Source organism: Procambarus clarkii, chromosome 8 (genome assembly GCF_040958095.1).
Source record: "Procambarus clarkii isolate CNS0578487 chromosome 8, FALCON_Pclarkii_2.0, whole genome shotgun sequence".
Lineage (NCBI taxonomy): Eukaryota > Metazoa > Arthropoda > Malacostraca > Decapoda > Cambaridae > Procambarus > Procambarus clarkii.
Window position 1 is genome coordinate 7,717,413 of NC_091157.1, and position 18,147 is coordinate 7,735,559.

The following is an 18,147-nucleotide window of genomic DNA, read 5'->3' on the forward strand; positions in this document are numbered from 1 at the left end:
AGGTAGATATATAATATAATCCCAGCTATATAATCCTATATATAATATAATCCCACTATAATCCCAGCTGTTCCTACGTCCTAAGCGGGTCTTGTAGCACAATAGGCTACGTTCTCTACTCACAATCAAGCAACCCGGATTCAGTCGCCTGGCAGGGCAGAAACGGTTGAACACGTTTCCATTCATCTGATGCCTCTCTTCACCTAGCAGTTAAATAGTACCTGGGGAGTTATGAAGCTCTGAGGGCCACCATCTCCAATGGCCATGACGGGGAGAGGAAGCCGGCGGCTTCTCAAAGGTACTTTTCCCCATTATTTCCTATGACATTTTTCCAGCTGGATGTTGAACGGGAGTAATGCCCTGGCAGTTAAGGCTTCTGCAGGTAGGCGGTTTCTTGGGTGTATAACACTGTGTGTGAAAAAGCATCTCTTGTTTTCAGGCCTAAGCTCATAGTACGGACACATGCTGTTAATAGGAGGGAGTGTGTGTGTGTACTCACCTAGTTGTGCTTGCGGGGGTTGAGCTTTGGCTCTTTGGTCCCGCCTCTCAGCTGTCAGTCAACTTGTGTACAGGTTCCTGAGCCTACTGGGCTCTATCATATCTACATTTGAAACTGTGTATGGAGTCAGCCTCCACCACATCACTGCCTAGTGCATTCCATCTGTTAACTACTCTGACACTGCAAAAGTTCTTTCTAACGTACCCTTGTGGGTACTCAGTTTCCACCTGTGTCCCCTTGTTCGTGTTCAACCCATGCTAAAGAATTTGTCTTGTCCATCCTGTCAATTCTCCTGAGAATTTTGTAGGTGGTTATCAAGTCTTCCCTTCTCTTCTGTCTTCCAGGGACGTGAGTTTCAGCTCCTTTAGCCTTTCCTTGTAGCTCATACCTCTCAGTTCCGGGACGAGTCTGGTGGCATACAGCTGAATCTTTTCAAACTTTGTCTTGTGTTTAACTAGGTATGGACTCCAAGCTGAAGCTGCATATTCCAGGATTGGTCTGACTTAAGTGGTATAGAGGGTCCTGAACGATTCCTTACACAAGTTTCTAAAGGCAGTTCCTATGTTAGCCAACTTAGCATATGCCGTTGATGATATCCTTTTGATATGGGCCTCTGGGGACAGGTTCGGTGTGATATCAACCCCCCAGATCTTTCTCTCTATTTGACTCTTGCAGGATTTCACCTCCCAGATGGTACCTTGTGTTCAGCCTTCTCCTCCCTTCGCCTAATTTCATTACTTTACACTTTCCTGAGTTGAACTTTAGTTGCCATTTTCTAGACCATTCCTCCAGCCTGTCCAGGTCCTCCTGTAGTCTCTGTCTATCATCATCTGTCTTGATTCTTCTCATAATTTTTGCATTATCAACAAAGAAAAAAAACACACACACATTTGTGTGTGTATGTGTGTGTGTGTGTGTATGTGTGTGTGTGTGTGTGTGTGTGTGTGTGTGTGTGTGTGTGTGTGTGTGTGTGTGTGTGTGTGTGTGTGTGTGTGTGTGTGTGTGTGTTTGTGTGTGTGTGTGAAAAGGAGCTTAGATGTGGGTGCTTATGAGTGCACAGTATGTGGGTGTACTGCACAAGACTGTACAGGCTGTGGATGATAAGAGGGTGTCGATGCACAATACAACACAGGCTGTGAGTGTACAATACATCACAGCATGTGGGTGTTGTGTGTGGGTGGGGGAGGGGCGGGGATTTAGCCTAAAGTAATGTGTGTGGATCCATCCTTCCATCACTCACAAATCTGAATCCATCAATTTTTAAATAGCGTGGGAAGGCCCCCCAAGTGAAGCTGACAGTATGTGCACATTGCCTCACTGTACACTGTGTGGATGTGTGTACACTGATCGCCTACACTGTACACTGTGTGGATGTGTCTGTGTGTACACTGATCGCCTTAGGAACAGGCTGAGGGTGTAGGGTGTTTTCAATAAAAGAGAAAACACCAAATGGGAAAATCACAATGTATACAAAGGGCCAAAGATGAGCACAGAGAAACTAGGAGAGTGGCAGAGAAGCAGTACGAGAATGCCACTACATAGAAGGCTAAGCCACAGCCAATACCGTTGTATAGTCATAACAAGAGGAAGATGACTGTGAACGACCAGGTGGTCAGACTTAACACGTGGGATGTGTAACAAAAAGGAAGGTGGACACACGGATAATGATAAAGAGGTGTGAAAGGTATTTAACAAAAACTTCCAGCAAGTACTCATGCCGGAACCTGTTTTGCCACTAGAGCTTAGAGCTCAAGCAGAACAGGTACTCTCACAGGAAAACCTCACTGAAATAAGTGACAACAGAATAAATAAAGAAGTAACTACAGGAACTGGATATGACAAAAGCCTTGGGACCAGACAAGATATCGCCGGGGATACTAAAAGAGGCAACCGAAGCATTGTGCAGCCTCCCTGGCTAAATTATTGAATTCCTCTCAACAACTAGGAGAACTTTCTGACTGCTGGAAAACGGCTAACCTGGTGCCAACCCACAAGCAAGGGGGGAAGATGGAAGCCATTAAACTACAGACCTGTATCACTAACAAGTATCGCCCTGCCAGTTGCTATCCAAAGCAGGCTGGTGGAACATTTAGAACAGATCAATTTTGATTTATCAGAAATATCAAAATCGGCGCTGATTTATCAAATGAAAGTCCTGCTTGACAAACATGTTAAGAGTTTTACAATATTATGACAGAAATGTCAATATGTTGGGTGCTGGCTTTGTACGTTTCAAGTCATGCAAACCACTTGTATTTTTTCTGAGTCGACCAATCCATAACAAATACGACGTATTAATACAAGTTAAATCAACGTAATATTGAAGTTTTCTATGCATCGGCCTCGATACTGTAGGTGGGTTGCTTGGGTTAGGCACAATGGTACTCACCTAGCTGTGTTTGCGGGGGTTGAGCTCTGGCTCTTTGATCCCGCCTCTCAACTGTCAATCAACTGGTGTACAGATTCCTGAGCCTATTGGGCTCTATCATATCTACATTTGCTACTGTGTATGGAGTCAGCCTCATACACAGCCCTGGTGGTTATGAACCTGTGAAACAACACCTGTGGCGACACCCTCGTGTTTACCAAACTAAACACAATGGAAAAAAAAAACACTGTATGAACAAAAACCAAGTCTGAGCCAAGCATCCGAACACCCAGCTGACTGTGAAAGGTACAGTAATAAATAGTATCTGTCCCTCTGTGTTGAATGAGATGGACTTACTGGCCCACCTGCGTCCCACCTGCCATGTCAGTGGGCCCACGCCACCTGCATTGTGTTGGCGGGTAATTCTTATATCCTGCTTAACATTGGTCGTTTTATGTAGGTGTTTGGAAGTGTGGGGGAGACTGTGAGAGAGGGGCGGAGGTGCAGGCTGGGATGTGTAGGTGGAGGCTGGGATGTGTAGGTGGAGGCTGGGATGTGTAGGTGGAGGCTGGGATGTGTAGGTGGAGTCTGGGATGTGTAGGTGGAGGCTGGGATGTGTAGGTGGAGGCTGGGATGTGTAGGTGGAGGCTGGGATGTGTAGGTGGAGGCTGGGATGTGTAGGTGGAGACTGGGATGTGTAGGTGGAGGCTGGGATGTGTAGGTGGAGGCTGGGATGTGTAGGTGGAGGCTGGGATGTGTAGGTGGAGGCTGGGATGTGTAGGTGGAGGCTGGGATGTGTAGGTGGAGGCTGGGATGTGTAGGTGGAGGCTGGGATGTGTAGGTGGAGGCTGGGATGTGTAGGTGGAGGCTGGGATGTGTAGGTGGAGGCTGGGATGTGTAGGTGCAGACTGCGATGTGTAGGTGCAGGCTGCGATGTGTAGGTGGAGGCTGGGATGTGTAGGTGGAGGCTGGGATGTGTAGGTGGAGGCTGGGATGTGTAGGTGGAGGCTGGGATGTGTAGGTGGAGGCTGGGCTGTGTAGGTGGAGGCTGGGATGTGTAGGTGGAGGCTGGGATGTGTAGGTGGAGGCTGGGCTGTGTAGGTGGAGGCTGGGATGTGTAGGTGGAGGCTGGGATGTGTAGGTGGAGACTGGGATGTGTAGGTGGAGGCTGGGATGTGTAGGTGGAGGCTGGGATGTGTAGGTGGAGGCTGGGATGTGTAGGTGGAGGCTGGGATGTGTAGGTGGAGGCTGGGATGTGTAGGTGGAGGCTGGGATGTGTAGGTGGAGGCTGGGATGTGTAGGTGGAGGCTGGGATGTGTAGGTGGAGGCTGGGATGTGTAGGTGGAGGCTGGGATGTGTAGGTGCAGACTGCGATGTGTAGGTGCAGGCTGCGATGTGTAGGTGGAGGCTGGGATGTGTAGGTGGAGGCTGGGATGTGTAGGTGGAGGCTGGGATGTGTAGGTGGAGGCTGGGATGTGTAGGTGGAGGCTGGGCTGTGTAGGTGGAGGCTGGGATGTGTAGGTGGAGGCTGGGATGTGTAGGTGGAGGCTGGGCTGTGTAGGTGGAGGCTGGGATGTGTAGGTGGAGGCTGGGATGTGTTGCTGGGGGCTGGGATGTGTAGGTGGAGGCTGGGATGTGTAGGTGGAGGCTGGGATGTGTAGGTGGAGGCTGGGATGTGTAATAGGAAGATTTTTTATATGAAGAAATGTGTGGTGCTACCCCCACCCACCCCCCATTAAATTCCACACATGACAAACACCCACATAAACACACACACACACACACACACACACACACACACACACACACACACACACACACACACACACACAATGGCTCGTTTGACTGGCCGCCAGAGTGCCATTCTCTGAGATCACAATTTAGAGATTTAGTCCCAAGGGCTGAATAGCCCCTTAAAGAGGCTTAGAACTCTTGTATAACGTTAAAAGAACGTACGAATAACATGTGGAGGACATGTGTGTGAACAAGGAAAAAGACTTGGATGAAAATGAAGAAAAATATGTAAACAAAATGGAGAACATTTGTGTAATAAAAAAAGACTTACATGACGAAGGAGGTTAAAGTGAATAAGGAGAACTGCGCCGATAACAGAAGACCATTTGGGTAATTTAAGAGAAATAATGTTCGTAACAAGGCAATAACTCCTAACTCAACCTCCTTGGTGAAAGTTGATTCACGAGTCCTTGCATCAGTTATGCCACCGTTGGCAGCACTGCTCACAACGCCACACCACAGTAATCTGTGTGGGTGTCTCCCACATTTTTTCGCTTTATTCTTCACCTATTTTGCATTTAACTAATCCCCCCCCCCCAACGGTATAAATATAATATGCCCAGTTCAGTCCCATTACGGGCTATTCATGCCCGTGCCACCCCTTGAGTAGCTTAATCTTCATCAATCAATCAATCAACACAGTCCCACACACATCAAGTTACAGCCCCGCTCCTGTGCCAGGTAAGTCCACTACGGGCTCACCATAGCCCGTGCTACTTGCCCCGCTCCTGTGCCAGGTAAGTCCACTACGGGCTCACCATAGCCCGTGCTACTTGCCCCGCTCCTGTGCCAGGTAAGTCCACTACGGGCTCACCATAGCCCGTGCTACTTGCCCCGCTCCTGTACCAGGTAAGTTACGGGCTCACCATAGCCCGTGCTACTTGCCCCACTCCTGTGCCAGGTAAGTTACGGGCTCACCATAGCCCGTGCTACTTGCCCCACTCCTGTGCCAGGTAAGTTACGGGCTCACCATAGCCCGTGCTACTTGCCCCACTCCTGTGCCAGGTAAGTTACGGGCTCACCATAGCCCGTGCTACTTGGAACTTTTTGTTTCCAGTAGCTGGATCTTAAACAACAACAGGTGATCTGTACAGTTACAGCCAACCTACCTTGAGGTGCTTCCGGGGCTTAGCGTCCCCGCGGCCCGGTCGTCGACCAGGCCTCTTGGTTGCCAGACTGATCAACCAGGCTGTTGGACGCGGCTGCTCGCAGCCTGACGCAGCCTGACGTATGAAGTTCACGGATTTCGATTTTATTTTGCTGCCAAATTAGATTTTTTTTTGTGGATTTGGATTCATTTTGTTTTCGGATTTTCAATTATTTCTTGCCAAATTCTTAGTTATTATCATCACCATTATTCTTACTTATCATCACTATTATTCATATCACCATTATTCTTACTCATCATCATCAATATTATTCTTATCAATACCATTATTCTTTATCATCATCACCATTATTCTTACTTATCATCACCATTATTCTTACTCATCATCATCACTATTATTCTTATCAATACCATTATTCTTTATCATCATTATTCTTACTTATCATCACTATTACTTATTTATCATCATTATTCTTACTTATCGTCATTATTCTTGCTTATCATCACCATTATTCTTACTATCATCACCATTATTCTTACTCATCATCACCATTATTCTTACTCATCATCACCATTATTCTTACTATCATCACCATTATTCTTACTCCTCATCACCATTATTCTTACTATCATCACCATTATTCTTGCTTATCATCACCATTATTCTTACTCATCATCACCATTATTCTTATTATCATCACCATTATTCTTACTCATCATCACCATTATTCTATCATCACCATTATTCTTACTATCATCACCATTATTCTTACTTATCATCACCATTATTCTTACTCATTGTCACCATTATTCTTACTCATCGTCACCATTATTCTTACTTATCATCACCATTATTCTTACTCATCATCACCATTATTCTTACTCATCATCACCATTATTCTTACTCATCATCACCATTATTCTTACTCATCATCACCATTATTCTTACTCATCGTCACCATTATTCTTACTCATCGTCACCATTATTCTTACTTATCACCATTATTCTTACTTATCATCACCATTATTCTTACTCATCATCACCATTATTCTTACTCATCATCACCATTATTCTTACTATCATCACCATTATTCTTACTCATCACCATTATTCTTACTCATCATCACCATTATTCTTACTCATCATCACCATTATTCTTACTATCATCACCATTATTCTTACTATCATCACCATTATTCTTACTTATCATCACCATTATTCTTACTCATCGTCACCATTATTCTTACTTATCATCACCATTATTCTTACTCATCGTCACCATTATTCTTACTTATCATCACCATTATTCTTACTCATCGTCACCATTATTCTTACTTATCATCACCATTATTCTTACTCATCATCACCATTATTCTTACTATCATCACCATTATTCTTACTCATCATCACCATTATTCTTACTATCATCACCATTATTCTTACTCATCATCACCATTATTCTTACTATCATCACCATTATTCTTACTATCATCACCATTATTCTTACTCATCATCATCATTATTCTTACTATCATCATCCGTCGTCTTATCCCTTCCCAGTATTGTAGAGTCGTAACGGCTTGACACTTTCTCCTGATAGTTCCCTTCCCTTCTTGCCAAATTTGAAATTTTGTTGTTGGCGGATTTGGATTTTTTTTTTTTTTTTTGCAGAATCGGAACTTCTTTGTTGGCGCATGCGAAAATTTTTGCCGGTGAATTTAGAATTTTTTTGAGAGGATTTCCATTTCGAAATCTAAATTTAAACACCCTCATACTGTTACGTAGTATCCTCCCTCACGATAGCAGCCACATAGTAAGGACTGAGGATTTAAATGCAATGTTGTTGTTATAGATTCAGCTACTCGGAACCAGTTCCAAGTAGCACGGGCTATGGTGAGCCCGTAACTTACCTGGCACAGGAGCGGGGCAAGTAGCACGGGCTATGGTGAGCCCGTAACTTACCTGGCACAGGAGCGGGGCAAGTAGCACGGGCTATGGTGAGCCCGTAACTTACCTGGCACAGGAGCGGGTCAAGTAGCACCGGCTATGGTGAGCCCGTAACTTACCTGGCACAGGAGCGGGGCAAGTAGCACGGGCTATGGTTAGCCTGTGGGACAGGAGCTGTGCTTTGTTTAAATGCAAGCACAGTGCGCATTATATTCTTTCACGACCAAAGATCACATGCACTCCAAAAACTATACCACTTAAGGGCTATTCATTGCCGTGCCACCTCTTCTAGTGGCTTAATCTTAGTAATCAATCAACTCGTCTTGTTTCCCTTGTGGGGGCTAATTTGTGTTGTTTTTTCTTAGTTTTAGGACAATCTAACCTCAGAATATGCCAGTCTGGTCCTGGTCTTTGGTAGGCAATGGTTGGGTCTTGGAGGTCTTCTGTATGATGTGAAGGGAAGGGGGGGGGGCGTGCCAAGGCTTGTCAGTTACAAGAGTTAATATGTTTTAGTTCATTTATACCCGTTTGTTATAACTGTCTGCTTGTCTATGTATAAGCAAAATTACAGCCCTCGGAAGCTTTCGTGAATGTCCCAAAGTATCGTTATGAGACTCAACCCAACCCACCTGGGAATGTAACAGCATGACGGTATTTGATTGACTACCATGTAAGAGATAAGCATCATGATTCAAGAGGAAAATAAGGGTGAGGCTCCTCTTCACAGTGTGCTAGGAAGGAGTCTGGTGAATTGAAGCTCTATCTTAGTTTTGGCAGTTGAAGGCGAGAACATGCAAAACAGTAGTAGTGGTCTACACCCTCAGCTAACAACCTAGGAACCTGGATTCAATTCCCGGGCAGAACAATAACAGTTGAACACGTTTCCCCTGATGCATCTGTTCACCTAGAAACCCCAAGATTTAGGCAACGTTTTGAGGCAGATCCTGGGGAAGGTCTGTAGTTGGCCTTTGGGGGACCTTGATAAGTACAGACTTCCTGTCCCAACAACAGGAATTATATATATATTAGTTGGGTTTCAAAGATACTGCTGTTGTTGAGACTTTGCTAGCACTTCTAGCCATGTTGGTATCACGTCTAGGGCACGATCTCATCATAAGACAATCATCTCACAAGCAAGGAAGAGGATACCTCTTTTTCCTGTCATAAAAGAGTAAGTGTGTAGACCCTAAATGGATAGGGAATTTTGTGCCAACTTAGCATCCGATGACATGGCCTGAAATGTTAGTGTTTACTTACTGCAATACCTGTGAGGAGTACTGGATTTACTGTTACATTGAACTCCTGTGCTATTGAAAAACAAAAATATAAAACTGGAAACTGAATATAAGCCAAATTACACCATAGAATGGTAAAATATAAAAGATTTGAGAGCACTGTAATTGTGCTGGAAGATCTTATTTTGAAAAGAGTACAATGAAGTAGGTCATAATTACAAGAAAAATGACAGGTTGGATAACAAGAACATTTCATACAAGAGATGCCACACCAGTGATGAAACTTTTCATGACACTAATGCTCTCTATGGTGAAATATTGTTGCACAACAGCAGTTCCATTCAAAGCTAGAGAAATCTGGAGAACATGCAAAGATCTTTTACTGTTAGAATCCACTCAAAAAAATCTAAATTATTGGGACTGTTTAAAAACTTTAGATCCGTATTCCCTAAAGCGCAAGCATTAAAGATACATAATAATTTACACTTGGGAAAATATTAGGAATGACAGGTTCCAAATCTGCACATAGAAATACCACCACATAAAACCAGGAGGTATGGTAGTATGGAAAATAGCTCTGTTGAAAAGCAGAGGTGCAGTAGGTATGCTGAGAGAGAACTCTATCAACATCAAAGACCGAAGACTTTTCAACACTCCCCGTAAACACACAGGGCATAAATGGCCAACCTTTTGTAGTGTTCAAGAGAAGGCGATGAGCACCTCTCACCTCTGAAGGATACCCGATCAACCAGACTGTAATTCATACATTAGGTTGCAAGCAGCCATGTCTAACAGCCTGGTCTCTAACCACACTGCAGGAACATTGATCCTTGGTACCAACCCCAAGTAACGACTTGATAATGTCCCAGGACAGACTGAAACGTCGTCTCCTCATCTTCTGGTGTGTCATTGGGTCATCATATCTTCAGCCACGTTATTGTGAGTCTGCAACCTAAGGAAACCGCAAGACACGGTAATAAATTGGAACCATCGCCAGTAACTAATTCATCATAAGTGTCCACAATGAGCCAAATCATCACATTCAATCTCATGTGTGGGTTGTATTATTTCAGCCACATTATTGTGGCATAATCTGTATAACAAGGAAAGTAAAAGTAATTCTAGAATTTATTCTTTTCGAGCACTAACAGCTAAATCTTAATTTTTTGAATTTCATAAAACTTTACCACCATACAGACCAATCAGCAATGTTTCATTAGTCTATAAATGTCCTAATATTAATTCCACTATAAACATTCTCCAAAGAGTTGGCAAGTGAAAGTTTTTGTAACTATATACATTTATTTTATCTCAACTTTGATATTTACATTCCTAAAAAGACCAGCTGTTTGTTTTATCATTGGAAAATTATCAATAAACTTAATTTCCCCCTTAATAAACATTTCTGTATGTTAAGAATTGAAACAAAATTAATATCATTCAATGAAAATTAACAATTACTATACAATGCCTTTCCTAATGGTTGACACATTATGAATAAACTATACAAAACACCAGAATTATTAATTGAATTTTGGTGGTAGACCATAAACAAAATGTCTTTCCTCATACTAGATGGCTATTGACGCAAGGTTTAAAGTATTAAAGTACAATATGTGAAAAACTATTTCCCCCCAAGTGAAAACCCAACATATCTTCATAAGACACCGGAAAAGATTAGACAAGTTTGTCACAACTTGTGCAAGTATAAGGAATGGACACAAAAGGCAATGTCTTTAGTCCAGTTCTTCATGTGCATCTTTTTGTGCCTTCCTCTTGGCTCGCTCCAGAAGACGCCGTTCACGCTCGTGCTCCTTCATTCTCAACACATAACTGAGAGTAAAAATTAATTTACAATCAAATTTTACAGTGATTAAATTATTACAATTTGAGTACACATTAAAGTCCACAATACTTGGTAGATGCATTAAGTCAAGAGTATTACAGAAAAATTACAGAAAAAATTATGAAAGAATAAATGCACTGTGCTGGTGACCCTAAAAAAAATCATCCTCACTTTCTAAACTTTGATTACAAATGAACCTTTAGGAACACCATACCTGGATTTTCCAATTCCACAGAGCAAGAGCTGTTTGTAAATCCATTATATTGTGCAGTACAATAGCTCGAAGAGCAAATCTACTAATGCAAGCCATGACTTCATTGTTAACACTTTCGCGTTCCACAGACTTAATAAGTCGTCACTCTTTTTTCTACTGAATGTGTTCCAGTGACGCATTTTTGCGTCACTCGATATAAAAATTTGTAAAAAAAAAAGTTTCTATGCGATCTTCAATTTTTTTTTTTTTAAATGAGCGCCATTGTTTTCCCACAATCCTCCGTAGGCCGCATGGGATTCTGGGTCACGCCATGCGGTCGGCCTAGTCCTTTGTCAAACGTCTCTCGTGACCGGACTACCGCGCTCCCGCGTCCAGAACCTGTGCCACTCTCTGCCCTGTGTAGCAGTGTTTATTCGTTCCTGTCTCCTTACAACGCATTATTACTTGCAAACATGGATCGTGGTAAAGGACAGAGCACCTCTACCCCCCAAGAAGGATAGTGAAATGACCAAGGGAGATAAGTTGAGTGAGCTGTACAAAATGTTCAGCAATGTGAAGCTTACCCCTAGTAAAATTCCTGATTTGTTGGATCGTTTGTCAGATGTGGAGGCAGATGCTGAAGGGGAAGAGCGTCAGAGTGATTTCAGTAGTGATAATGAGGGGACAGCGTCGTCTGATGAGTTTGATTCATCATCGAGTGAGGAGAGTAGCGAGGGGATTGAGGATGAGTCAGCGGATGTGGGCCGCCCCAAGGCACCTGTAAGGAGGCGTGCAGGACGTCTTCAACAGCCTAATCCCGATGCTGCCTGGTCAACTGACAATACACCACCTATTGTAGGCAGTTTCAGTGCCACACCAGGCATAACTGTCCCAGTGCCAATTACCCCCCTGCAATTTGTTCAATTATTTCTGACCCGTGCCCTAATTGAGTTCATCACAGTGGAAACTAACAGGTATGCCAGGCAGTTTATTCAGATTGCTTCCAGGCGCACTATGAGGTTGTGGAAGGAGGTATCTGCGAAGGAAATGGCAAGGTATTTGGCTTTATCAATCTTGATGGGTATTGCACGACTCCCAACAATGCACATTTTGAGGTTATTACTTCTTCATACTTTGCTGTGGGTAGCTCTATATATATTCCAGTTCTTAGTGCTCAGATTGGTATGTCTACATAGTGCATCTTCTTGCGAGTATTTTGACACCAAAATGAACAATGTAGCACAAAAACTTCCATTGGAACAATATTTTTGTTTGTCGGGTGTATTGGGTGTACCGGGCGTGGAAACGGGTGTTTGGGCGGGTGAGGCATCGACGTGTTTGGGGGTGTTTGGGGGTGAGGCGCGCACGTGTAACCCACTTTTATGCATATGTCTGTGTAGGCAATTTTATTGCGATCACCGTGATACCAAACAAAACCATATGCAACAAGTTTTGACTTGATAAACACAATCAGAGTAGCAACATATAGGGAGAGTTTAGCGGAGTTTAGCGTGAGCGCGAAACAAAGCACGCAGTTCTTTGGTTGCTGGTCGCCTAATGTTAGCTTTGGTGAAATGTTATACATATGTTCTTATAGTACATTTCATTAGCTACACAGTGATACCAAAAAAAAACACGTACATCGAAAATGAGGGTCACAGACATGAGGAGAGTATACACTTTTCAGTTGTGGTTGAGCGCATGTGCAGCTGGGCGCGCTCCGGCGGGTAACCCTAAGCCAACTTCCCACATTCCTGTGGGTGGGGCGACACCATTATTTATTGTGTATATTTATATGTCCGTGTAGGGAATTTTATTGCGGTCACAATGATACCAAAATAAACCACGAATAATAATTCTGGGGTTCGCAAACATAAAAACATCGTAAACATTGATGCCCGGTTTTACGCTCACAGCTAACGACCGCCACAGTTTGTTATTCGGTGTGGTTCTCATGTTGTCTTTGGTGACATTTTATATATATATTCCTCTAGAGCATTCTCTCGCGAACACAATGATACCAAATTTAAATACATGCCGCCAAAATTAAGCTCCCCACCCCGAAAAGATTATAAACATTTTAGTGCTGACGCGCAGTAGGCCGACACGAACGGCCCACTTAGGGCTTACCGTCAGCCTATTCCCAGGGAGCGCGAAAGTGTTAACAGGTACACAAGTACATATTGTAATAATGATCGAGTGGTGTACAGTACAGTTGAACCCATGTTATCTGCTTTTCCAGATTCTTGGATTATCTGTCCATAGAAATATCTTGTTCTCTATCCTTATACTATACTGTATACTGGATAGATGTTCAGTTAATAGGGGGTCTACACCCATTAACTGGGAAGTCACTGCACCACCAAGAAAAAGATGTAAACTAAATAAAATTATCCAAGCCGTCTCAAAATTGTCAAATAAGGAAGGAATTCAATGTTTATCAGCAAAAGCATTTCATAAATGACATGTAAAATGATGTGTACGAGTGCAAAATATATATTGTGAATCACCAAAATGAAGCGGGCTCGAGTTTGTGGCGTCCAACAACCCTCACATACACCTGTTAACATTCGTGTTGGACCATATTAGCACTGTGCCATCCTAAGTAACATGAAAGATAGTAGAAATAGAATGCCTGTTTGCAAAACAATCATAAATAAAGTTTATCATGTATATATGCTGTACTGTACAGTATACTGTATATCCTAATGAGGTGAAGAATGGTAGTAAGGTTACTGCCCTCCAACATTCCCTAAGATCAAGATAAAAATATATATGTTCTATGTAATTTTTCTGAATTTTCTAGGTCAAAAACCTAGCCATGCTATTTCACCTTCACTTCATTTAAAAACTTTTTTTATGTTTTTTATTGCTAGAATTATAAACTTGCACTGAACTTCTAGAGGAATTTTGGCTACGACTACTAGCTTTTCAAAGCTGTGGGAAGAAAAAGCTTTCATGTTAGCAGGTTTAGTTAAATTATTCCTTTGTAACCACCAATTTCTTTTTAAGTAAATGTGTGGGATGAGGAGGGCCATAACTGCCTCTGAGCATTGGTTAATGAAATTTTAGCTCAGTTTTATCATAGATGCTTTAAGTTTGAAGTCAATATGGGTAAGCATTATCCAGATTAAGAACAACATTTGTAAGTTTTCATTTGATCTACACTGTTTAATAATGAAAAACTATAGTTTTGTAACCATATATACATTTGTATATACTGTAAATATAAAGTGTTTTAAAGTTAAAATCCATGTTCTGAGACATGATGAACTCTTGACTAATTGTGGACACAGTTTATACTACATTTTTCGGTACTGTAACTTATTTTACAATAGCAATACAAATTATAATTATGAGATATTAAAACCAACATCTCTCTGATGGCTGTGACTGTCAAAAATGTTACAATATTGTAAGGAATGTTTCTCATAAGTATGGAGCTGTTGATATTATGTGTGTGTGTGAATGTTTTGAGTACGAAGGGTCAAAGGTCTCAGTAGTACAGTTGGGTTCATTCTCAACTTGCACACAGGAATCCTAAATTCAAGCCCTGGGTAAGGAAGAAATGGTTGAGCATGTTTCCTTTCACCTAATGCCTCTGTTGACCTACCAGTAAATAAATACCCAAGGGTCAGTCAACTCATGTGGTGTTGCATCCCTGAGGGAACTACTCCCCCAGTAGTTCCACCTTGGGGGAGCTCGATATAAGTAACATTATTATATATATATATATATATATATATATATATATATATATATATATATATATACTTATATATTATGTTACTTATATCGTATATATATCCTGTGTATATATATATATATACACAGGCTTCCAGCCCTGACAAAATAAATTATTATTATATTTGAACACAAATGTTAGTGGAATAAGACAATAATGCAAATGTAGAGTATATCAGTTATATGACTGATGCCTTCATATCCATGTACATAATCTCCAAAAAGAACTTTGATTAGCTGACCTCTACAGTAATATTAGTTAATATATTTGTAAACAGAACTCATTCAACTTACTCTTCATATTCACAGTTAAGGTATTCGTGCTTTTCGTGTGCACACTTGTAAACTAATGGCCATTCTCTTTCCCGACATGCTCGGTTCTTGATGGCCAGGTGAGCACAATAGTCCCGCTTGTCGAGGGGAAGCTGGACGGACTCCATTTCTTCCAAAGTTGCCAACATTACTGTTAATTTAATTATAGCATTAATATTTTGAACATTGCAATATACAATATATAAATACAGTTTATAAACATCTGAGACCCAAAGTAACCGGCTGTACTCTAGTCTTATAAAATATAAAAGCCTAACAAAAAAGCTAATACTGTACAGAGAACAGTCTCACATGTTTTGTATCAATTCCCCTTGGATAATAAACTGATAATCACTGGAGATGGTATTCTAGTGCTGCTACTAGCACTGAACTTAATAGGATTTATCAATAGGAACAAACCAAGCAAACAAGATACACAAACTAATATACAGTACAGTACCTGTACTTTAATTTACCAAGAAAATATTGAGGCCAGACAATAGATTTGAACTACAGTATGTTACTATCCCCACCCCTGTGCTTCTGGTAGCAGAGGGACAACTGCAGAATGCTACATCGAATGTCATCTTTTCCACGGGGCCATCCTTCAGGTGTGCCAACTGCCTGGATGCTGCATTATCTTTATGGAGGGCTGACCTGGCTTGCATCTCTACGGATTTCTTGTCAAGATGCAAGTTTTGGAAGCTGCATGATACATTGTATGCAGGTACAGTATCTTTATTTACAAGAATGGCTCTTTTACGTTCTCTCCAAGCCAACTCTGATGCCAGTTTACCCTGATCCCTTATTCTAACCAGACATGGCCCCTCTCCACAAACCATACCAGCCTAGCTGGAAATTCAATAATAATAATAATAGTAATAATAAATCACACAGAAATCACATTGTAATATATTATATATATATATATATTATATATATATATATATATATATATATATATATATATATATATGCAAACAAGCCTGAATGGTCCCCAGGACTATATACAACTGAAAACTCACACCCCAGAAGTGACTGGCAGTATGGGTTCGAGTCACTTCTGGGGTGTGAGTTTTCAGTTATATATATATATATATATATATATATATATATATATATATATATATATATATATATATATATGAGAAAATCCACTAGGACTATATGTGGGTGTGAACCTACAAATAAATTGATATACTCAGACAAATATATAAATTTATTACAGTACTATGAACAAAAAATAAATTATATTTATTATATATATTATGTTAATGTGATTTCTGTGTGTTTCTGAAGTTGAGGCTTAAGGTGCAGAACCACTTTGCCCTTCCACTCGAGTGCTTGTGGGTCATACGTAAAAACTTGAACTGGCTTCAGTATAGGCCTCCAGACTTCCTGTGATTTTAGGAGAAATCCGGTTGTATGACTTTTACAAGTCAGCAGTGGTCTAGTGGTCAAGTACGCGACTGGCAGTGCCGGGGTCGTAGGTTCTCGCCCACCTGTAGTCTTAGTGGATTTTCTCATTAATAATAATAATAATTATTCAACATGTCAAGGGACAGGCAGCCAGTGTATGCATACATGTTAGGCTTATACTGAGGACCCCTCCCCCCACCTTAAGGTCAAACTACAGACCCTACCCAGGATACAACCCCACAACAAGTTTACTATCTCCAGGATACCTATTTACTGCTAAGTGAACAGGACCATTAGGTGATAGGAAAGGCACCCAATCATTTTTGTCCTGCCTGGGATTCAAACCAGAAATCCCAACTAATGTTAATTAAACTGGCACTCCGCCTCTTCATGCTTGTTCATCACGTACCACCACTTGGTTTGAATATACAAAAAAAAGCTACTTCACTATGTCTGCAATAAGGGAGGGATGAGTTTCTCCAATGGATTGTGTCAGACCTTGGCACCTGGGAAAATGAAATAGCCAATTCAACTGCTTCATAGGCATACCCACTTACAGCCCCACTCATGACCCTCAGTATAGATATATGGTGGCTTGTTTCTCCACCTCACATGAGAGAATCGAGCTGCCTGCATCTACCAGACTTAAAAAGGCCTCTGACAGTCCCACACAAGACTTCTAGAATTTAAAATACAAAGAAGGGATGACAGATTATCAACATTCAGAAAAGGAATGCTCTCAACTCATCCAAGGCACTCTGTAGTGCTGATCAGGATGAACTCAACATGCCAGTGAGCAAGAGACAGGGATCATGTGTGTGATAAGAGCATTTACCTATCTACATATTCTTCATACCCTTTTGAATTGACAATTGTTTTGAATAGTTAAATAAAAGCCAAAGGTTATGCTGTTTTACATAATCGTTCCTACTCTTTAAACAGACCTGTTACAGCTTAGCCTAACATAACATATTGTTTGTATTTTAACTATGTTTGCAAACTGATGTCATAGATTTAGCTCTTGGGACCATTTTGGATACTTCTCCTCATTTCGGCTGTATCCAACTGTTGACCCTTATTACGAGTGTGGCTCATACAGCCCAGCATCATCGTAGCGGTACGCTAAAGCTGTACGTGAAAATTTCAACTTAGCTTGTTTTTTAATTGTATAAATCGTGTGTTGTTAGATTAGGCAGTGTTTGTGTTAGCTTAGACTGTGTTAGGTTGAATAACAAAAGGATAGGTAGGGATTTAAGGACAGTTTTAAAATCCATTTGCATTACTGCCTTGAGTTCTCAATTACTTCATCGTCCCAGCCCACAACAAACTATAAAACACAGTTCCGTAAAACTGTTTCTCAAATGTATGCTTAATACAACAATAATCGTATATAAAGCGTTATAAAAGGTTTGATGGAGAGACATAAGTGATGGCTGACCTCTTTCCTTCCTGCCCTCAGGGAAGCCATAGAGCGGGTCGAAGGTCGGGCCCTTGGTGTAGTCCGGCGTGATGGCCGGGTCCGCCAGGTACTGAGAGAATATGTGGCCCATCTTGCTTGCTAATACCCACCAGGAGACCCACCTCTCTACTCCTCCACCGGACCTCAGGCTCCACCGGACTCCTGGCGGCCGCTCCGGCAACTGAGCCTCAACTGAACAAACACATGCGCAATATTAGTTAA

At 41.7% G+C, this 18,147-nt stretch overlaps 2 protein-coding genes across 2 annotated transcripts; both read right to left on the reverse strand.

Annotated features, from left to right (window-relative positions):
• Window positions 1-3,319: 3,319 nt before the first annotated feature.
• LOC123759798 (uncharacterized) lies at window positions 3,320-6,555 on the reverse strand. Its single transcript, XM_069318893.1, has 3 exons — window positions 6,440-6,555; window positions 4,933-5,100; window positions 3,320-4,535 (listed from the first exon to the last, which is right to left on the reverse strand). The coding sequence occupies exons 1-3, from the start codon at window positions 6,553-6,555 to the stop codon at window positions 3,320-3,322; spliced, it is 1,500 nt and encodes a 499-aa protein (XP_069174994.1).
• Window positions 6,556-10,068: 3,513 nt separating this feature from the next.
• Window positions 10,069-18,114, reverse strand: ND-B18 (NADH dehydrogenase (ubiquinone) B18 subunit). Its single transcript, XM_045744759.2, has 3 exons — window positions 17,905-18,114; window positions 15,030-15,198; window positions 10,069-10,785 (listed from the first exon to the last, which is right to left on the reverse strand). The coding sequence occupies exons 1-3, from the start codon at window positions 18,014-18,016 to the stop codon at window positions 10,689-10,691; spliced, it is 378 nt and encodes a 125-aa protein (XP_045600715.1). The 5' UTR covers window positions 18,017-18,114; the 3' UTR covers window positions 10,069-10,688.
• Between the last annotated feature and the right edge of the window lie 33 nt (window positions 18,115-18,147).